General features: G+C 39.8%; 1 protein-coding gene across 2 annotated transcripts; it reads left to right on the top strand.

Moving 5' to 3' along the window:
* The first annotated feature begins 482 nt into the window (after positions 1 to 482).
* Positions 483 to 22,242, top strand: ATP6V1C1 (ATPase H+ transporting V1 subunit C1). 2 transcript variants are annotated; one of them, XM_065751811.1, is made up of 14 exons: positions 537 to 566; positions 2,058 to 2,094; positions 5,600 to 5,782; positions 8,122 to 8,189; positions 9,281 to 9,366; positions 10,645 to 10,739; positions 13,726 to 13,817; positions 14,790 to 14,888; positions 16,250 to 16,318; positions 18,715 to 18,807; positions 18,892 to 18,985; positions 19,177 to 19,274; positions 20,387 to 20,513; positions 21,638 to 22,242. In XM_065751811.1, the coding sequence occupies exons 3-14, from the start codon at positions 5,651 to 5,653 to the stop codon at positions 21,731 to 21,733; spliced, it is 1,149 nt and encodes a 382-aa protein (XP_065607883.1). In that variant the 5' UTR covers positions 537 to 566; positions 2,058 to 2,094; positions 5,600 to 5,650; the 3' UTR covers positions 21,734 to 22,242. The 2 variants fall into 2 exon arrangements, with proteins under 2 accessions (XP_065607882.1, XP_065607883.1); XM_065751810.1 differs by lacking the exon at positions 2,058 to 2,094 and having other exon boundaries at positions 483 to 566.

Genomic DNA, 22,242 nt, shown 5'->3' with positions numbered 1-22,242 from the left:
TTTTCCATTCTAACTATTCTTTGATACTATAGTTTTATCAGAAAACTATCATTTTATTTTCCAAGACTATATTATTCAAGAGATTATCTAATGGTAAGTCAGTCAGCTGTAGCAAGAATGAACCCGTACAGTTTCAAACTGAGTATCTTTGTCCTACAGGTACAGTGCCACACAGCCAAAGGCAGCCAAGGCCACTCTGAGCCACTCGTATGTTTCCCACAAGTTCTCCTACCAAGCTCAGACTTAGGGGAAGGTGCCAGCCCAGTCCTGGTGTACTCAGTGCCAGTGTGCATCCTCTCTCTGCCTCACCTGGAGGCTGCAGCTGAGCACTGGGCCCACACAAAGCCATGTGGCTGTGTGCAGGAACGAATCCCCGCACTCCAACCACAGCAACGCACGCGCGCACGGGGCCGCCACGGGTTTCGAACCCGTGTCACTCCCGCACGCCCCGCCCTGTTGTCTCGTGACAGACGCTGCGGCGAGATCAGCTGACCCGGCGTCTCACGTGACGCGGCGGTGCTTGTGCGGGCGGCGCGCGGCCGCGGTGCGGGATGGAGCAGTGACGGGTGAGCGCTGCGCGGGGGCGGGCGGGAGGGAGGCCGCGACCGGGCCCGGCCCGAGCGGCGCTGCCGCCGTCGTCTGCCTTCCTCCGGCCCTCAATGCTGCGGCGGGGCCTAGCGGGGAGGGCGGCGTGGGCCGGGCCGGGCCCGGCCCGTGGCTCCGCGGTCGGCCTGCCGCCGCAGGTTGTGCTTGCAGCTCCCGCTCTCCGGGCCGGCCGCGGGCTCTGTGTGCCCGGGTGCGTAGGCGCGGCCGTGAGGCGGCCCGTAGCTGTGCTGCTCCGCAGTCGGAGCTGCGGCCTCTGCCTGTGGTGCTCGGCTCTGAGGGCCGCGCACCCGGTGCCTGCCGTGAGTTGTAGGAACGGGCGCGGAGAGGCGACGTGGGGAGGCTCGGTGCTGCCGGCCTCGGCGCAACCGGGGAATGTTTGTGCTGAATGGGAAGTACGGTTCCTTCACTTCCCTCTCCGGCCTCGTCGCAGTGCAGATTCTGTTTTGACATTGCTGTGTCTGTTCCCATCGTTGAGACATGCATTCAGGGGCTTCGTTGCTTACATTAGAGCATCCTGCACAAGTGACTTTTCTTTGGAAATTCATTCCATGCAAAAATTAAGCAATATCATTCATTAGTAGTAATGCAAGCGACATTAAAAATAATACATCCATCTGGTGTCAGCTACTGGGGCTCAAAAGAGATACTTTAGAAGGAAACTTAAGAGATGGAATTTTTCAAGAATATTGTAGAAGTGAGCGGTGGTTATTCAACAGGCAGAGCATCCTGGCAGCATGCTTATGTTACCTGAACCTCTTTACAATGGCACGTGGAAGGTGTTTGTACACCTCAGAGGCCTGTTGCAGACATGGTTAGGTGAAGGCATCAAGGAAATCGTGGAGAGCTGCTCTGTTATTGAATCAGAATTGAGCATCCTTTATGAGTGCTAAGTTACTGGTCTTCCAAGGTTAAGTTATTTTCATTAACTTTTAAGATACCAATACTCCAGTACTGGTAATACAATCTAATACTCCCATGCTATCAGTACAGGAGTAGGAATTTCATGACGTGCAGCACTGTAAGAATTGCTGTCACCAGCTTAATGCTGTGTGTAAACTAAAATAAGGGTGATTTGCTTCAGATGTTAGGAAGAAGCTCTTTACTCAGAGGGTGGTGGGGCACTGGCATGGGCCTCCCAGTGGAGCTGTGGTTGTTCCATCCCTGGAGGCATTAAAGGGCAGGGTGGATGGGGCTCTGGACAGTGTTCTGGTGGGTGGCAACGCTAGGGGGTTGGAACTGGGTGGACTTCTAAGGTCCCTTCTAACCCAAGCCATTTTATGATAAAGCTGAAACTCCAGAACCTGCTCTTACAACTTCTACTTAAGTTCTAAAACTGATTCCAAACTTCTGAACTTTGGTTCAGTATTGTCTACAGAGAAATTTTTGTGTAAACTTTGTTTCTTATGTTCCTGACTTAATGAGTTAAGACTTTTTTTTTTTTTATTTCCCAGCTTCATAGCCAATGCTTCTTGCTAAATTGGCCAGAAGGTACAGTGACATCTCAAGAGGTCTTTCACTCCTTGACAGGTAGCTTTATCCATATTCAGCAGAATTAGCACTATGGTTCCTACTTGGCTTAGAATCACTGTGGGTATAGTACTGAATGAACATTAAGACTTAGATTAAATATGTTGCTGCTGTGGAATTGAGTGTTTTAAGTTGATATATTTGTGTGGTAGACAGTTCCATTAGGAATGTGGATATCTGTTTATGAATGTTTCTGCTCTTTTATGAGCGTGCCTCAGAAATAATGGGAATAGCTAAAATAGCTAACAGTAATTAGGTGGAACTATACTATGTCAACTTCTACTCAGTGGCATGTCACAGGGCAGTGCCAGTCATAGATGTATGAGTTGTAAGCAGAAGTTCTTTTGTCAGCTCTTACTGCTGCTTCTTAGTTTTGTACTTGCTAGATCCTTGGCTTTCCCCTGTGTTTGTTGTTCAAAAACATGAAAGCAGACAAGATGAGGAAAACTTTGATTGGAATGATGCTGAGGCTTCCAGTTTGCAAATTCTAGTTGACCTAAAGAGAGAATAAATTTTGCACAGTTGTGGATCTCAAGGAAGGCTTTATGATATATATAAATATCATCTTATAATTAATAAATGTGAGGGGGCTGGAGCATCTCTCCTATGAGGAAAGGTTGAGGGAACTGGGCTTGTTTAGCTTGGAGAAGAGAAGGCTCTGGGGAGACCTCATTGTGGCCTTCCAGTACTTGAAGGGAGTGCATGAACAGGAGGGGGAATGATTGTTTACATGGGTGGATAGTGATAAGACCAGGGGGAATGGTTTTAAACTAAGATGGGAGATTTAGGTTAGATGTTAGGAGGAAGTTTTTCCACTCAGAGGGTGGTGATCTGGAACGGGTTGCCCAGAGAGGTTGTGGATGTCCCATCCCTGGAGGCATTCAAGGCCAGGCTGGATGTGGCTCTGGGCAGCCTGCTAGTGGTTTTGCAACCCTGCCCATGGCAGAAGGGTTGAAACTGCATGATCTTTGAGGTTATTTTCAACCCAGGCTGTTCTACAATTCTGTTATATGACTCTATGAAATTTATATATACCATTATTTGCAATTCTAAGGAAAAAAATAATATTAAAAAAAAAAGCTCTCAACATACTTACATGATCTGAACACTTAGTGTTTCCTGCTTTATTCTCTGGTGCTGTTTAAGTGTGACAGCACTTCTCCTTTTTCCACTTCTTGTTCGTTGTTCTCTTGTTCCGATTGAAAACTCCATCTTCCTTACATTAAACAAACATGCAAGCAAGCATGTAGAACTCCATAAGCTTTTCTGCCTTGTGTCTATTTGAAAGTGTTTCTGGCCCCATAAAAAAGTCCTGCTGCTCAAATTAGTCGGTGTAACTGGCTGGAGTAGTGCTGAGCTGTTGGTCTTTCATCCACAACAAATAATCCTCAGCTCTGCTGGGGTCAGGAATGGGCTGTTAGAAGTGGAGCAGCACTTCAGGAATGTCAGTCGTGCCGGAGGAGAATGGTGGGGCAGGAGAGAGGAATTACCCAGCTCTGCAATTACTGGGAGCTACAGCTGCTGCACCCCTGCTACATTTGTGCAGCTCAATAGTCAAGATCAATTCATTTTTCCCTCAGATATTATGGAATCATGAATTGCTTCTGTTCATTGTTTATTAAGCAAAGATTTGCTGAAGTCTGTAAGGTGTTTTTAACTTTTTTTGTTTGTAGTAGACTTGTCTTAATTTGATATTAGAGTAGTTAATCTTTGAAAACTTGTCTTTAAAAGGCTGAAAAACTAACCAAGGAAATGATACTTTGCAATGGATCTGTTAACATGTCTTCCCAGAAAAAAAATCTTCTAGATTTTTAATAGTGGGATGTTTTACTTTTCCAGTCTGTAACACAGTGAACGAGACAAACTCATGGTGAACGCAGAACTGTTTCCACAGATCATATCATCTAAGGAAACTTTAAACGTTTTCTTTAAGAGCTATTTATTTTTTGGTGGAAAGCTTGAGAGTGTGGTGTTCCATCTATTGCTATGAGCAGGAGCCTTGGGCTTCTGTGTTACAGCTCTTCTGCCTTCTACAAGCACTCTGCTGCTGCCACCTGAACTAGTTCCTCTTATTTATCATCCAACATTCATTCCAAAGCCTCTTCAAGTTCTGGTGTAGCCAGCTCCAAACAAAACAGTCTAAAGATTAAACACTTGGGTGTATGTGCAAGCTGCAGCAGTGTCTCCTGGCGGGCTGAAGTTGAATGTAAACTTGGGGATATATATTTTTTCTTATAGGATCAGGGTTCAGTGAAGCACAGGGAAAAGTAACGTCATGTATTCGCTTAGTTTGGCATGCATTAGGGAATACAATGCATCTGAGTCACTAAATGAAGAAATACTGTCTCATTCCAAAGCGTTGGTAGCAGACCTCCTGTGACAGCCCATTAGTACAGTTAGTGTTTCCCTAAACAAACTCCATAAGATAATCTGTATTTAGTATGTGTACTGTCTTGAATAAAATTAGAATTAGTATGATCTGTGGTAAGAACAGGGGTACCAAGGATAAAAGAGCCCCTCTTCATGTTGAAATGGTTGTTTGCTGGGGAGTCCTCTTTGCTCAAATGAATAAACCAAGGTACCTCATTGAATTTATTTTTTTTCCTGGTATTTACTCACTTCAGAACACTGTCTGAAGCTGAAAAGTCGTTGCAAAAGGTGTAGGGTCAGAGGTGGAATTTATTTTTTCTATATATTTAGAGAAAGTTGTCTGTTCCATTGATACTGGAGACCATGCACAGCTGTGAAAACATGATTGGATCCCACGTTCATAGAATCAGAGAACAATTTGGGTTGAAAGGGACCCTTAAGATCATCTATTTCCAACCCTCCCTGCTATAGGCAGGGCCCCCTCCCTCTAGACCAGGTTGTCACAGCCCCATCCAGCCTACCCTTGAGTGCTTCCAGATAGGGGGCAGCCACAGCCTCATGGGGCAACCTGTGCCAGTGTCTCACCACCCTCACAGTAAATAATTTCTTGATTTATAGTCTGGATGTATCCTTGTCCAATTTAAAGCCATTTCCTCTCGTCCTGTCACTGCATGTCCTTATAAGAAGTCACTACATGTCATTATAACAAGTTCTTCACCAGCTTTCCTGTAGGCCCCCTTCAGGCACTGGAAGGCTGCTATAAGGTCTAATCTCCAGTGTGAAGAGCCCCTGCTCACTGAGTTACTGGGTTTATTTTCAGTTGGATTGCATGTGATCTTTTGTAGGAGTTGCAGGTGTTAACATTGCAAACTCAGTCTTTAATGTGTGGGTTGGGCAGTTTAAAAAGACTGCAACTGTGCAAATGTGATTTGTAAGATGGGAAGAGAATTTGGAACCAGGTGATCAGTGTCAGTAGAATCTCATCAGGTGGCCAGGACTGTACTTTGGTTACATGGAACAAGATGTTTTTCTTCAGGTAAAGCTTAAATCTGGAACTAATGAAGATATTCTTTCTCCCCCAACCCTCTCCTGCTAGCATCTTGCCTCTGTCTTCAGAAGCAGAAAGCGTCACGATAGAGACACAAAGATGACTGAGTTTTGGCTGATTTCTGCTCCTGGGGAAAAAACCTGTCAACAGACATGGGAGAAACTACATGCAGCAACAACAAAGCATAACAATCTCTCTACTAATTCCAAGTTCAATATTCCAGACCTGAAGGTAGGTGAGCCCTCTGTCACGTACCAGGAAATGCATTTTTTTTTTTTGCAGAGTGTTTCTTTCTTTTCTGAAACTGTAGGTGGTGAATGCTTGCAGCCTTTTTGCAAAAATAAACAGCTGATGTCGTTGGAGTATGTGTGGATCCAGAAAATTAATTTAGGCAATCAGTTATCTTTTCATCTGGAAGTCTAAGATAAAATATCTTCACACTGTAAGTTTTAAAGGTTCAGCAAGCTGTGCTCTTTTGGAGAATACAGCATTTTTTTTTCAGGAAAAGCATCTTGGTCTCATGCTGCTAGCAGCTGGACAGAGAAAAAAATTAACTTTGGAAGTTAAAGTGCAAGATGCAATGAAATGCTCAATTTAAAACAGGGCAGATGATCAAACAGCTGTTGTCTTTATGTTAAGAAGTAGCATACTTCAGGTAGAGTAGCAGCTGAGCATTCCAGTGTGACCTGCCAATGTGTGTTACAGAAAATAGGTAGAACACTATTTGAACTATTAGTATAAGAAGGATTGTTCCTCTACAAGCAGGTTTCTCTCAGTTAACTACAATTACCAGGGAAAAGGTAGGAAGATAATGTGTTAAAGAAAAGATCTATCTGATACCTGAATGCTTCTTGAACAAAAAGAATGGGAAGCTTAGTTTAACTTCTAAGAACTAAAAATGGAGGAGAAAAATGCCACCCCTATCTGTCTGTATACAGAGTGGTTCAAGCGGTGTGATGTTTTATCCTGTCTTTGCTGGGGAATAGACCTAGAGCACACTGTTTTTCTGACTCTTAAGGGAATCTTCCGTTTGTGAGGTTAATGTTCTCCTTTAGACCATCCTGAGTTATTTCAGGAGATGCACTCGTAGAGGTGTGAGGGCCCTTAGCAGATGTCAGTCTTCTCCCCAGAGTGCCTTGGACACAAGTCAGGATGATGTTCAACTTAGAAGATGCCAGCAGTATTTAGAAGAGTTAATTCTGAAAATTTGTGTGGTCATTACAGCTATTAACAGTCATTCTTTTTTCTATTCTTGCATTTCCTATGAACTAAAATTATTCAGCTTCTGCCTCCGTTAAGAATATGCTTTATGTACAATGAGACATAATCTGGCTTCTGTGTATCTAGTAAAACTATTTTAGGAGTGACATGCTTAGAGAAAGCTTGTTATTAGAAACAGTCTCCACTGAACAACAGCCGTATTACTCAAGGACTTACTTATCCTGTGTCCTGTAAGCGACCAGTCAGAACAATACCTTCCTTATTCTTGCATGTAGCTCGAAAGAGGGTGAGTCTGGGAAAGATTTTATGACATTGCTTAAGCAGTTGTTCCTCTTTCTGCTTCAAGGCTGAAGAAAGCAGGGATCGTGCCAAGATGAGTGGTCAAATGTATGGATGGAATAAAGATAATAGACTGAAAGATACTGTCATCTTAACTAGGTGGATTTGATTTTGTATAACAATACTCTAGCAAGAAATATAAGCAAATAGCTGAAATTTTAAGAGTTTGAGAGCCATCTTTTTGGAGATATCTCCTATTTTCATTGAACAGAATGAACAAATGTCTCAGTGCTTGAAGAGGGAACCAAAGAAACTCTTATAATTTGACGTATTCAAAACAAAATCTCAATTTGTCTGTTTAATGTGAGCATTACAGGGTTGTTTTTTTTTAAGGTTGTTTGAAATTTGTGTATGAATAAACTAAATCATGGTAACTACTGTGCTGTAATCTTCATGCTTAAATTATACTGAGTCTAACATAGTCATCCCTGACCCTAAAAAGTATGTGTATTGCTCTAGATTATTATATGAGGTTTAGGAAGAAAGTGTTGTCTAGCGGGGTGTGGAAGAAAGTAAAAGCTTGTAGACAAGCTAAAAATATTTAATTACTGTGGATATAGAAAGTCTTAAACTTTTTGGGCAGTCTGCTGCAGAACTATTGCATCTTCAGCATTTTCAAAGTTCTGGTTGCTTTCAGCACAAAGATACCCAACTATAGAAATTTCAGACATGATCTGAAGTAGTAAATTAAATGCTAAATCAAGTCTCCTGTGGCAAATGCAGCCAATTCTTAATATATGAGTTGCTTTAATATGCTTTGAGTGGCTAGAATGCTGCAACAGCATGCTAAGGTAGAGTAAGTTAGATCTAGTGCAGTTGAACTTTAGGGATATTTTAGGCAAATGAAGGAAAGTGTGACTTTCCTAGACAAACATGTCTGAAAACTTTGAGTGCAATATTCTACATAGTTCTGCAAAGGTCCCTATTCAGGAGATTTGGCTTTTATTGTCATGTTTTTATCTTTTTAGGTTTACATACAAGTGCTGACACGTTTTGGTCTTTCCTTCTAGGTTGGCACACTGGATGTTTTGGTTGGTCTGTCAGATGAGCTGGCTAAGTTGGATGCATTTGTGGAGAGGTAACATTTTATTTTTACTAACATGCAAAACATTGGAGTACTTATGTTGATGGTTTACCAATCCATAATGATGCATGGGCTGTTTTCAACTTGTTTTCATGTTGATCTTCTTAGCCTACTAAAATCTTAGCTCATTGATTCACCACAGAAGATGCTGTTTCTTCTAGTATTTGTGTTTGGGGGGAGGGGAAGAATTCAGACTTCTCATGGAATAATGGGACATGATGTATTGATGAAGGATGGTTCCCCCTTTAATAGTGCTGTGTGCTATCAGATACTGGAGAACTGTTAAGAATTGAACTTGACAGCAGCAGGAAGTGCTGAAAACAGACTTTGAAATGGAGTAAAATGTGTTCTTCTAGCATGGTAGAATACTGTTTACAGGCTTCAGGAAGATTCCTAACTGGCAGAGGTAATTAAACAACATTAAATTTTAAAGCTGTCCATTTTGAAGAAGAAAATAATGGTCCTTTGAAAGCAATTTTGAGCAAATGTAACAGAACTTTACATAGCCAGAATTTGTGGAGCCATCTTCTGTTTCAAGGAGGGAATTAAGTAGTTGTTTTTAAGTTATGTTAGAATACTCAGTTGTTCCCAGTGTGGTGTGAGTAATAGTGATCATTGCTTTTCTAGTGGAGAAAGCAGGTCTTGTGCCTCATATCTCATGAGGCTTAGAGCTGGAATTTCTCTGTACTTCTTCAGTTATCTTTGCTGTCTTACTGTCTCAGTTGCCTTGTTTAAATTTTTTTTATTTATTGGCTTCTATCTCACAGTCTATTTTGAGAGAGGAGTTAGGATTTTGAAATTATTGCAGACTTAAAGGATGGAGTATGGCAGAAAGTAACGTCACCTTGTTGAGAACTGATGAACTGCAACACTAGAAAAGGATTTTAAAGAATTCTGACATGTATTTGAGATACTGAGCACAGTCTTCATCTCTCTTTGAAAAGCTGATATATCAAGCAGTTAACACTTTTTTGATTCAGTCTCTTAATTCTTTCCCATGGCAATTTTAAATGTGTTTTATGAATGGTGTTTGTCAAAATGGCAATTTTTCCCTTTTTTTCATGGCTTTATCTTTCATTTTTCAGTGTTGTAAAGAAGGTGGCCCAGTACATGGCTGATGTTTTAGAAGACAGTAAAGATAAAGTTCAGGAAAATCTTCTGGCTAATGGAGGTAAAGTGTTAATATTATTGTAAGAGTGGTGGGAGGGAAGGTGGTGATCCAGAAACATACTTATTGCTGCTTCTCTTCAATGATCTGAAAGTCTGGTTTAGGCATGGAAGTAAGTTTTCCTATGAGTCATTTGCAGTGGAAGAAGTGATAAGATCCAAAGTAGTAAGTTATTATAGATCAGCATATTAAATATTCACCTGTGGAGGCCTTTTGATCCTTTAAGGCTGTCATCACCAGTCTCTGAAGGAAGGAACATAAAGGTTGCTGATGGTTGTAAACATTCTTAGTATTAGTCTGCTATCTGAATAGGTGTGGTTTTATGTAAATTATGCTGGAATACTCTGTTGCTCACAAATATTGGTAGAATGTCTTCATAAAACCAGCTGTCCCATGGAAGTATTCAGCCATGCTAAAGAGTTGTACTATTGTTTTCAGAAGCATTTTCATAAAACTTAAGTGTTAGTTGTCACAGGAGAGGTTAGTACGGACAGGTTAAAATGAGGGGGGAACGTGTAGGTCCTAATGAACACATCTATTCTTAGGGACTTGCAGTAGGTCCCTCATTTAGTTTTGCCAAGCTTCTGCTTCATGTCAGCCTTATAATCTTTTTTCCCCTTGTAAACTTACCAGCTTCTGCTCATTTTTTCCATACAGAATGAAGTAATAGTTGATTTTTTTTCTTTGTGTGTAAGGTTAACAGAATGAATAATACCAAATGGTATTATAACCAAGATATTTTATTGATGGTACAGGTAGACAGATTATTGTGATGAAAACGAGACCTTTGAAATAAAGGGAAAAAATGCTCACCCACATCCTAGGCTCACAATAGGAAACTCAAAAGGAGCTTCCTATCCTTCCCTAGTGGTGGTCAGCCCTTAAATGGGGACTAGGAGAGGTGGAGTCAGATTCCACCCTTTCTGGTCACACAGTGCATTGCCTTCACCTGTGCTGCTGCAGCTGACTCAGTGATTCATCAGTGGTTCAGGCCATGATTCAACAGTTCCCATACACTATGCTTCTCCAGCCATCATAGACTTAATAGTAAATGTCTTTTAGGACATACAGAGATGAAGAAACCAGTATCTGAAGATAGAGATCACAGATGATTTAACACTGGTAGTTTATTTTCAAATTTCTAATGAAAGAAGGCTACGTATCTGTGGAGGTCCACAAACTGTACTACAGTGCCCTGCAGTTCCAGCAGTCCTAAGTGGAATGTAATAAATACATCAGTCTCTTTATTGTCTGTCTTAAAGCCCCTCTTTATCACTTTAGTTGACTTGGTCACCTATATAACAAGGTTCCAGTGGGATATGGCCAAATATCCAATAAAGCAATCATTGAAGAATATTTCAGAAATCATTGCAAAGGTAAGGTCATCTGTTTTTTAAAACTTTCATGATTTTTTGTTATTTCATGCACAATGTGATGTTCAAAGCTTGTTTCTATTTTGCCAGCTTTCTTTAACTTTGACAATAGTAGCAAACCTATAATAGCATTTAGAGTTGTAGTAACCAAATTCAGAATGGGGACAGGAACTGGACACTGTGCTCACTGAAGGCCACATGCTGTGTTTGCTGGTTTTATTTCCTAAGTTAACAAATAACTAGCAGTTATTTTACTTAATTAATTTTTTGCTGTACTAGCTTTACATTTGTCTGACATTATCAAACTTCGTGAGCTGTTAACATTGTAACCACAGTATTTATTTACCTTTCGGAAGCTGTGGTGCTCAGCTGTGAGGAGAAAACTAAGCCTTCAGTGTAAGGAAAGCTCATCTCATTGTTGTGGTTGTTTTCTTTTCTCTCATTTGGTGCTGACAGTGTTGCAGATTTCGTTTCATTTGTACTTGTGAGCATGGGTAATAAGATCTTGAGTACCATGCTACTGCATTTGAATGGTGAAGAGTTCTCTGTAAGCTATTGTTGCTTTAAATATCTTCTGAGCTTTTTCAGTTTCTTTTCTGTAATCTTCAAACAGCTCTGGAGATACTTGCATCAGTAAGATATGTAACCAGGAAAAAAGTGCAGCAGCTTCTCAGGATACCTTTGAGAGAGTTTTTGGTGATGGATGTGTGGATACAATAACTGGGGGCAGTTGTGTGTCAGTTCTGACAGGCTAACACTTGCTGCTTTCTACAGATTGTTTGCTAGTTTCTTTCCTGAAATCATTAGTTTAATTTTTTTTTGCTGAGACTATAAAATCTTAATTGTGTTCTCAGTCATTGTTATTAACACTTTAGCTTTGATATGTGCTTTGTGTTACACTGTGTGTAAACCCAGTGCTTTCACTGCGCCCTGGGTTTTCACCAGGAATTATGTTCAGAAATGATTCCTGAAGAACATCTGCAGTGTGTTATTATGCTGAGGCAATAAGGACTGACTTACCACTTTAAAGTTGGCACATTAAAGTATGAAGTTCTTGAAGTAAATGCCAGTCAATGCAAGTTTTGTTTAGAAGGCTAATGACTTTACAGCTGAGAGTAGTTGAGGGGCTGACAACTAGAAAATAACGAATGGAACTGCTTCATAAAGAGGTTTGGTATCAGCTGTTTTTGATTTGACATTAAGCAGTGTTCATTTCAACAGTTCTTTAAGGTTTTGATTACTGAAAAGTGAAAGGGGGAGGCTGTCAGTCTGGGAAAATATCCAAATGCACCTGCTTTGTAATATCTGATGCTTTTTTTCCTAATGGTGACTTCTTGCTGTACACGTGGTAGTGCTATTTCTTGTAGAATAAATTATTGTCATGGAGATACATGCTTTGTGATGGCTGCCAAAATGTTCCTCGTTCTTCATTAAAAGTGACATCAGTGAAAGAATCTAAGTAACTGTAAAGACTGATATGAGATAAGAGCAATCTCTTATTTCAGAGTATTTTGTCTAAAACATCTCTGTGTATCTGTAAAGGTGCAAGCTATTCACCTGCTGTCGAATGAAACTGCCAGGGTATGGATGCTTTTAACAGCTCCTATCTGCTACAGACAAGTGAACCTGTGTTACTATAAACAAGGTTGCTATATAACAAAGTGACATACTTTTAAGAGGTTTATTTTGTAGAAATAAAAGTTTTGAGTCCCCACACTGAAGTACTGTATACCAGCAGATGTTTTGTCAACAGTCTGGTGCAAATAAAAGGAGAAGCTCTTAACTTTGTATTCAGATACGTGCCCCTGGCACTTCTCGTGTGCTTGTTCCTGTGTGCTGTGGGGAGGGAGTGGAGGAGGGAGCAGGCTGTGGTACGATGCCAAATTAATACTGCTCCAAGTTCTTATCCGACTGTTCTCTAAGTGAACTTGAAATATTTTATTGCATAGGGTACATGGTGATTGAAGTATGACTGGATGCTTGCAAATGACTTATTTCTTAATGTGCTTTTTTCTTCAACTTGCTGCCAAGTTACCTGACTGGGCCACCAGTACTTGCTTAGATAAATGTTTGAAGTAAACTGGGTTTGTCTGAAGTACTGTTCGTCTCTTTACCTTGAAGCTGGACCTGGGTGACTTCGGGCGTTATTAAATGTAGAAAATACCTGTAAAGCAGACTTTCCTTTGTATCTGTAAGCCACTGACAATGTAAAAAAGCAGCATGGCAGTTCATGAAGGGAGATGATGACAGAATTTATAGTATAATCCTTTCAAAATACAGAAAATGGGGAATAAATGATTGGGGGAAAATGTGATAACACTTCGAATTGTAAATAGTAACAGCCACTTGGACTCAGATTTGTGAAACATTTGTTAATGCTCTATCTTTCAGAGTGAGCAAGGCCGTTCTTCTCAAAGAGAAGTGCAAGAAAAAACATGCATTAAGCAAATGTAGTGCAACTGTCTCCTCTGAAGTTGTAGGCGATGCAAAGCAGTAATGCTTTGTATTGCTCAATTATTGCTTTCCTACTCATAAGACTGTACCATCATTCATGTAATTTAAACTTTAATGGGAGGAAAGTGTAAGAATAGAGGAAACAGCAGAAGGAAATGATGCTCAGCATTTACCAGTAAGCTTGTCACCGTGTGAAGGTGAACTTAAATATCCTGTCTGCTGAGCTAGAGGGTGGGAACACAGTAAGCAGGTGGGGTAATGATCAGCTGGGTGCAGTACCGTGTTCAGTTGGCACCACTAATCCAGATGAGGATGTGTAATTCTTACTGTTGGCTCATATTCCTTTATAGGAGTTATAACCTAACATTTCCTGAGTTTTGAGTGAAGTTTGTTAAGCCCTAGAGAAATAAGCATTTTATTTTGTCTACTTTTCATCAAGTTCTTGCTGGCAGGTAAAGGATCTATGCTTTGAAATTAAGTAATTGTTTTTTAAAAAATCCATTCTTCAGTCACTTCTTTCTTCTTCATCTTTAAGGGAGTAAACCAGATTGACAATGATCTTAAAGCAAGAGCCTCAGCATACAATAATCTAAAGGGGAACCTTCAGAATTTGGAAAGAAAGAATGCGTAAGTCACACCTGTTGTTTTTTGCTTAAGTGTGAGGAGGTGGTGTCTGTAAGCTTTGTGTTTTTGAGGCATTTATCATAATCTTGAACAATGGATGACACAGAATAGTATTTCTTGCCAGCTGACTTGCTGATATTAGCTCACTTGTGCTTGGCTAGTGGTTTTGAAATATCCAAAAGCATGTATAAGTTGCTGAAGCCTTTGAGAGAAGTTTGCTGTTAAAGTGGTATGTTACACTGATATTTCAATGTCTAGCTAAACAAGGAACACTTTCCCTTTACTCCAGTTCATGCTGTGAGCATATCGATGTCACTGGGTTTCTTCCATCAAAATTAATGAGCAGAGAGACAGGTGTTGCATAAATGCAATTAAGAATGAAATAAAAAGACCTGCATGCTGCCCTGTCAGGTACATGTAATTATTCAAAGTACTTCTAAGTATGGTTGATTTAATTTGTTTTAGCACTGCCATTACTGTTAATGATTGTTTTATGAGTGAGCCATAAATGCCACCTTGTGCCATAGTAATCTGTCAGCTAAGCCCCATTGTATCTGTGTAGGTTCTTATTCCTTTGTGAATAAGGCAATATGCCACTGCTTTAAATTTCCTGAGTGTAGGTCTGCAGTAGCTTTGTTGTAACTCTGAAGCCCCATATAGCATTAATGGTTCTTGTGGTTTTAAATCCCTCTTTAAAAGAGAACTTGGCTTTGTAAGTCTGTGAGGTATTTGGAATATGGAAATGCCACACAGCAGCGGAGCTACTGATAAAAATAATTAAAAAAACACCACCAACTTTCAGTGACTTTAGACAGTAAGCTATAATGTTTATAAGAGAACTTTTTGCTCCTATGCTGAATGCTTAAGTGAAATATTTTTTTTTAATGTGTATACTACCAGGCACTAGAGACTATTGTGAATACCAGCTCAGTTTTCAAACATGCGTTTACTGTGGTTGTCTTTATTTCTCTACAGGGGAAGCTTGTTAACCAGAAGTCTTGCTGATATTGTAAAGAAAGAGGACTTTGTACTTGATTCAGAATATTTGGTCACGTTATTAGTGATTGTACCCAAGTAAGTTTGTTTATCTGAAGAGCAGAAGAAAATAAGTTTTAATCGAGCAATAGATCTCACAGCTCTATAACACTGTAAGAGAGGATACCTGAAATTGCCTTGTATTTTTGTGGATCTACTTATGAAAGCATCTGGATGTCTACAGCAAATGAGCTTGCGTGCATAGCCATTGTTCATAGGAATGCTGGATTCTCATGATTTTATTTTCAGAAACTGCACATTGTACTTAAGTCTCTTATGTAACATCAGCTGTGACCATGCTGTGGAAGATAACTTTAAGAAAATCATTACTATGGAGTAAAAACATGAGTTGTTCTCTGTGAGAAGGCTTGTGTTAGAATTGTCCAGATTAGCTCTGTGCTGTCTTTCACCACTTAATGAACCATGAAAACCTTTTGCAACTTAACTCTGTGCTCTTTCAGGTTGGTAGGACATTGCAGTTGTACTTAGTAGACAAGCAGTATTGTATTGGTGATTACTTAGATCATGTCTAAGGTTTTCTGGGAGCAGGTTGTTCCTAATCCAAAATGACAACAGATCTGAAATAAAGCAACAGAAGAAAAAACCCAGCCCTTTATCCAAGGCAAAGTGGTAATGCATATATCTTTAAAACTTGTAAAATGAGAAAATGGCTGTGTTCTAGACAGGTAGTTCTGTAAACTTTGCAGTGCTAGACTGTCTTCCTGGAGCTGGGAACAAGGAGAGTTTGTAACTTGTAAAGACAGTGTGTAAAACTGTTCATCACATGAGGCAGTAGTCTGTCACTTGTGAAACTCCAAAGACAAAACAGGTCCAGTGGTTTTGGCAGAGAACTGGTGGCTGGTTTACCTTGTTTGTTATCTTTCTTTTACACTTATTTTTGGTGTTAAAAGGGTGCAGTCTTTTCACCACTGTCTACAGAAAGGTAGAGCTTCCCACATTTTCCAGAGTATTTTAGGCAATTACAGCACTCTGGTGAACCCACTTGTAAGTGCAGAAGGAATGTTCCCTTCAGTAATAAGAGAGCAGATTTCCATACGAAGTTTGATAAACCTTCACAGTTAAGTGTTTGATTCTCTGAGATTTGTACTGAAGGATGATTGATTTTGTTGTTCCCCGATTTAAAAAAAAAAAAAAAAAAAAAGTGTGTGCCTGTCAACTTATATGAAACTGAAGGTAAAATATGCTCCTCACTTTTGTCAGTGTAGCTTACTTAGCAATAATTGTAAAAATTATAAGGGGGGAATTGTTGTGTATTTCTGACAACCTACAGCTGGGTTGGAAGATGTAATGATTTAATGCATCTAATTTGTTTTGAAAAACTTTTTCAATTTGGATTTTTCTACAATAATAGAAATAATCATAACCTGTGTATTTTTTAGGTTAAATTATAATGACTGGGTTAAGCAATATGAAACGTTAGCAGAGATGGTTGTTCCACGTTCCAGCAAGTAAGTTGTCAGTGTGAATTCTCATGTTATGTATTTGGTGTTCTTTGCCTGTAGTGACTTTGGGTAGTCTAAAACTTGCCAAAATGTCTAGCTTCACAGCCTGATCTGAGTCAGTCAAGCTTGACTGTGTTGTGGATGAGGAAAAACCTCTCCCTATGAGGTTGATGAACTACCAAACTCCTCAATTATGTAGGAAGGGCAAGTTAATCTAGTTCAGGTCAGGTGTTTTTTGGTAAGCTTTGAAACTGCTAAAGAATGAAAAACCAGAGATGTAGGCTTTGGTCTTCTGTGTAAACAGTTAGTCACTTCTCTCATGTGCTAGCAAGGGTCCTCACTACCGAACTGTTGTGTGTAATGGGGAAAACTGATGCAGAGATTTGGTTAACATTGTTTAAGCAACTTTTGCAATCTTATTACCATATCAAAAATACAGTCCTAGTATAGCTTTAGAGAGCATTACTGTACTTAATTTGAACTGACAGAGTGGGGTTTTGATCAGGCAGATCAGATATTACCAGCTCTCTGCCAGTTACAAAATATGAACTTGCTCAGCCAAAATTCATGTTTGAGTTGGATCATCTTCAGCCTAGTAGATCTGTTGATGATTCTGAATTAATTACTGGGAAGCCATCACCTAGAGGTGTATTGAGAAGAGGTTTAAACCATTGTATAATGCTTGTATTGAAGACAGTGCATCACTGAGGAACAGTTTCTTCAAGCTTTTTTCTCAAAGTGAACTCTCAAAATAGGTATTATTGTATTGACCTGGGTGGGCTGGAGAGTTGACAGAATCCCTAGAGTTGGAAGGGACCTTTAAAGGTCATCTGGTCCAACTCCCCTGCAGTTAACAGGGACACCTATTGCTAGATTGCATACTCAAGAGTCTGCTCCAGCCTGACCTTGAAAATCTCCAGGGATGTGACATCCACCACATCTCTGGGCTACCTGTTCTAGTACCTCACCATCCTCAGTTTCTTTCCTTATCTCCAATGTAAACCTACCTTCTTTAAGCAGTTTTCCCTTTTCCTGTTGTCACAGACCCTGCTGAAGAGTGTCCCAGTCTTTCCTGTTGCTCCCCTTTAGATACTGAAAGGCTGCTATCACGTCACCTTGAGCCTTCTCTTGTTCAGACTGAAAAGCCCCACTGTTTCATCCTGTCCTGTACACCTGTAGGAGAGGTGTTCCATCCTTTGGATCATTTTTGTGAACCTCCTCTAGGTACACTCCAACAGGTCTGTGCCTCTCCTGTACTGAGGGCTCCACATCTGGATGCAGTATTCCAGGTGAGGTTTCACCTTTAGCAGAGTAGAGAGGCAGGAATCACCTCCCTCAACCTGCTGCCTGTGCTGCTTTGGATGCCGTCCTTGATATGGTTGACTTTTTTGGCTGCCAATGTGCCAAGAAGGCCAGTGGTACCCAGGGGCACAAAGAAAAAAAGAGTGTGGTCAGCAGGCTGAGAGAGGTGATCCCTCCCCTCCACTCTACCTTTGTGAGGCCAAATTTAGATTACTGCATCCAATTCTGGTCTCCCCGGTTCAAAGACAGGGATCTTCTAGGAGTCCAGCAGAGGGCCACAAAGATGATAAAAGACCTGGAGCATCTCCCATATGAAGAAAGATGGAGTAACCTGGCTCTGTTCAGCCTGAGGGGGTGTGATAAACATTTATAAATGTCTGCAGGGAGATGAGAGGCAAATGGGTGAGGTCAGGCTCTTCTCAGTGGTACCTGGTAATAGGACAAGGAACAATGACCTAAAACTTGAACATAGGAAGTTCCATACAGACATGCAGAAGAAATTCTTTAGGGTAAGGGTGATGGAGCACTGGAACAGGCTGCCCAAAGGGGTTATGGAGTCTCCTTCTGTGGAGATATTCAGGATCCATCTGACCACCTACCTGTGTGACCTATTGTAGGGAACCTGCTTTTAGCAGAGGGTTGGACTCAGTGATTGCCTGATGTTCCTTCCAACCCCTGTGATTCTGTGGAAGGATAAAATAGTGAATCTAGGCATCTTCTTTAAACAACAGTATTACTTTCTAACAATCCTCTCTTTATTTCCTTTTTCTTTAGAATGTGTTTCTAAGAATTCTGTAGTCTAAACTTTTCAATATTAAGTCAAATCTAGTTCCTGTTTGAGTAAATAGTTTTAATTTGAACAAATAACTAGGCACATATGAGGTGTTTCTGTATGGTACAGTGTCACTCTTTACAAAGGGAATAGTGAATAGTGGCTGTTGAAGCTTTTGTTACTTTCTATAGAGTGTTTAATGTGGGATCTAATCATATGTGACTATTCACAATTACATTCCTGCTTAAGTAGCAATAAAGAGCAACTTAAAACGTTGTATTTCAGATCTTTAGTGACTTGAACCTTAATTCTAATTTTGTCTATGTAGTGTACTCTTTGAGGATCAGGACAGTTACCTTTGTAACGTCACCTTGTTCAGGAAGGCAGTGGATGACTTCAAGCATAAAGCCAGAGAATACAAGTAAGGCTTATTTTGTGTGTTCTCTCTTGTGCTTTGAAGCATCTCCGGATAGCCACTTCTGACTCTGTTCACTTCCAAATGCAGATTTCTGGTCCGTGACTTCCAGTATAACGAAGAAGAGATGAAAGCTGATAAAGAGGAAATGAATAGACTGTCAACTGACAAGAAGAAACAGTTTGTAAGTCTGTAAGCTAGTCATTATAGAAACTTAAGATGTCTAAGACTTGTTACTGCTACACAGCAATTTCATGAGCCTGTGATTCTGAGTGAGTGTTGCAGGGGTGTCATGTCACTACAAATATTGAATATCAGCTTGAATGTGTGTAGTAGTCTGAATCTTTTCCTGAAGATTTTTTTTCTCCTTCACAGGGGCCTCTGGTACGATGGCTGAAAGTTAATTTCAGTGAAGCTTTTATTGCGTGGATTCATGTGAAAGCACTGCGAGTTTTTGTTGAATCTGTTCTAAGGTAATGAGACAGGCCTGAACAGAAAATTCTAGGAAGAAAAGCACATCCAGTTTGGCTTTGATTGCCTCAGTTTTGTTAATGCCACTCTTCCAGAGAGGAGGAAATGGTGGACTAGGGCAGCAGGAGCAACTGCTGGCATAGTTCCTGTTGTCAGTTGTGGAACATTTGAGGTAGATAACTCCGTGTCATTCCTTCAGTGCTTTAGGGGAGTTACCTGTCCGTCGTAGCAAGGCATTTCTGCTGTGTTTTTTTTTAGCTTGCTTATTTGAACTACCTGTAAAAAGAGCTTACTGTATCTTGTGTTTAGGTGAGAAGTGTGAATAGTTCAGAGTAAAAAGTTTTGGGGCTTTGAGTGACAGTACAGTTTGACATCTTGAAATGTGTGCTAATACAGGGAAGTTCTTGTTCAGTACTGCAGCTGTAAGATTTCTCTTAGTTTTCCTTTGTAGCCAACCAGAAGCATAGCTAATAAGTTGAGATAGTTGCAATAGTTCAAACAGATCTTGGTGGGGATTTTTTTTTTTGTTTTTTTTTTTTTTTTTGAGTGTAAAGAACTTAGGCAGAAAAACAGAAGGTGTTTTTAAATTAATTTTCATTAGAGATGTTATCAAGGAGGCCTCCAGAGCAGGCCTTGCAATCTTGCAAACTTGCAGTCTGATTTGTTTTTCATAGCTGCTGCAGGCTTATTTTGAAGGCAGTCTTAAGGTAAAGAGGGTAGTTTGTCTTAATTTGAATGCTGGCAGATGTTTCTGCAGTCCAGAAAGGAGGATGGAATTGAAACTTGATTCGCCACCTAGTGGCATAAGGAATGTCTTGCGAGAGCTTTAATGTCAGTGTTCGAAGCTTAGTCCAGACTTCAGGTAACATCTTGAGAATTTTGTAAAGCACTCAGATTAAAAAAAAGTAAAAAAAATTAGACATTTGTTTTTGTTATTTTAAACTTAAAAATAGTTCCACTTCATATCTTACTATGAGCGGTACAAGCAGAATGATTTTGCAAAAACAGAAATGAGCAGACCTTCCTTATCAGCAGTGGGGTTCTTTCTCAAAATAAAGTTCATAGAAAAAAGTTTATTTCATCATTTTCATAATTGTTTGCTTGACTTCTTCAGGTATGGTTTGCCAGTAAACTTCCAAGCGATGCTGCTTCAGCCTAATAAGAAAACAATGAAGAAACTGAGGGAGGTTTTGTATGACTTATATAAACATCTTGACAGCAGTGCAGCAGCTATCATTGATGTAAGTGTTTTTGTAGTTGCTAAGCTTAAGTTTATTGTGATTAAACAAAAAAAAAGTTTACTTGCTTAAAAAGCTACATCTCTCCATTGTTTTTTCACAGTACAGAAAACAGTCGCTGTATAAAAGTGCAGCTCCTATCTTACATTTTTGCAAAGGAGATAGTATGTGAAGTTGCTACCAGTGTATTTGAAGAGCTGTCTGGTGTAAAAGTTGTTTCACTTCTTACTGCGTTCTTTCCTGCTACCAATGGAAGGATGTCTTGCAGAATGGGTACATACTCACATTCTCAAAGAGTTGGAAGAGAGGGGATTTTAATCTGAAATTAGACTTAGAAACTTGAATGTATTTCATATCTCGCTTTACTCTTAAAGAGATATTTAAATTGTCCTTTGCCTAAGGTAACCGTGGCCTTAAAGTACTGAAATGATCTTTGCTTTAGTTGCTCATTTGTTTTTTAAGTTCATGTCACTGTCCTCTGCTAACAGAGTCTGAACTGTGCAGGTGGAGTCATCTGTTCCACTTTTGTCTTATATTCCCATTTAAAACTGGTTTGTTGGGAGACTTATTGTGCTACTAAACTTCATACTGAATAGCAGTGTTTTTCAGAGTTAAAAAGTATATCAGTAAAAATAGATGACACAATGAGTTCAGCTGTTGTTTAAAATCTTTTAGTTATATTTATTGCAGTGTTTTTTCCAAAGTATTTCAAGGCTTTTTGGTGGAGAAAGGAATGTGAGGCAATTAAAGTGAGAGCTGCTAAGCTTCATGTAGCTTCTCAGATCAGTACCCTGTAACATTATTTGCATAAGCTGGCTGAATTTAGTAGCAGTAGAACATAATTGGAGTCTTCTACCTTCCTTTTAGTGGTGCTGTGTTGACTATCAAAGTAGATGCAAATTATTGATGCAAATAGATTCTGGAAAATGCGCTTGGTTCATTTTTGGCAGAGGTTTTTCAAAGTTCTAACTTTTCATTTGTTACTTAGTTTTCCATTTGGAAATGAATGTTTAAGTTTGAAGCCTTGCCTGTCCGATTGGCTTCTCAAACATCTGAACATTTAAACCAATTTCTGAAGAGAGATCGGAGTTCTAAGAGTCTAACCAGCTTCAAAACTTCATTTGCAGGCAACTATGGATATTCCAGGCTTAAACCTCAGTCAGCAGGAGTATTACCCATACGTGTACTACAAGATCGATTGCAACTTACTGGAATTCAAGTAAAAATTCCCTAATGTGACAATCCTGTATTGGTGTAAGCAAACAGAAGTGAGGTTGAAGTACAGTAATACCTTTAACACTCTACTAATCATATGCTTGCTTCTTATGTTAGGTGAATTTTAACCACAGTGGTCCATCTATAGACATTTTCTTTTTAAAGGAAAGTGTAGGTAATCTGCTTTTAAACAAATACCTGTAAATGTATATTGAGAGAATTGAAGTATTTATAAACAGAGTGATTTATTTAAGGGAAAGGTCATTCCTCTTTCGTATGGTGATCCGCATTAATTCCATTCCCTGTTGTTTATTAAGAAATTTGTTTACAGAAGAATAGTGTAAATGTTTATGGCCATTTTGTTCATTTGATTTAGTAGATAACACGTGTTAACATTGTTGAACTGTGATGTAAAGTATGTAAGATTGGTATGAAATTGTGCTCTGGATGTTGTAAAATTACAATCGAAGCACTGTAAGCACACAGGAAAAATAAACATACCTGTGCAAATGTGTCA

Source organism: Cyrtonyx montezumae, unplaced genomic scaffold, assembly GCF_038088225.1.
Source record: "Cyrtonyx montezumae isolate F1298 unplaced genomic scaffold, pur_monq_1.0 scaffold_8, whole genome shotgun sequence".
Taxonomy (NCBI): Eukaryota; Metazoa; Chordata; class Aves; order Galliformes; family Odontophoridae; genus Cyrtonyx; species Cyrtonyx montezumae.
Note: the sequence above shows the minus strand (reverse complement) of the source record. Positions and strands in the feature narration are given on the sequence as shown.

What these genes read in the sequence shown, in the direction of transcription:
- ATP6V1C1 (XM_065751810.1), top strand. Translation starts at nt 5,651, where the DNA reads ATGACTGAGTTTTGGCTGATTTCTGCTCCTGGGGAAAAAACCTGTCAA. An exon ending in AAATCTTCTGGCTAATGGAG is followed by an intron (nt 9,367 to 10,644) that starts GTAAAGTGTTAA and finishes TTATCACTTTAG; the next exon opens with TTGACTTGGTCACCTATATA. An exon ending in TTTGTTGAATCTGTTCTAAG is followed by an intron (nt 19,275 to 20,386) that starts GTAATGAGACAG and finishes TGACTTCTTCAG; the next exon opens with GTATGGTTTGCCAGTAAACT.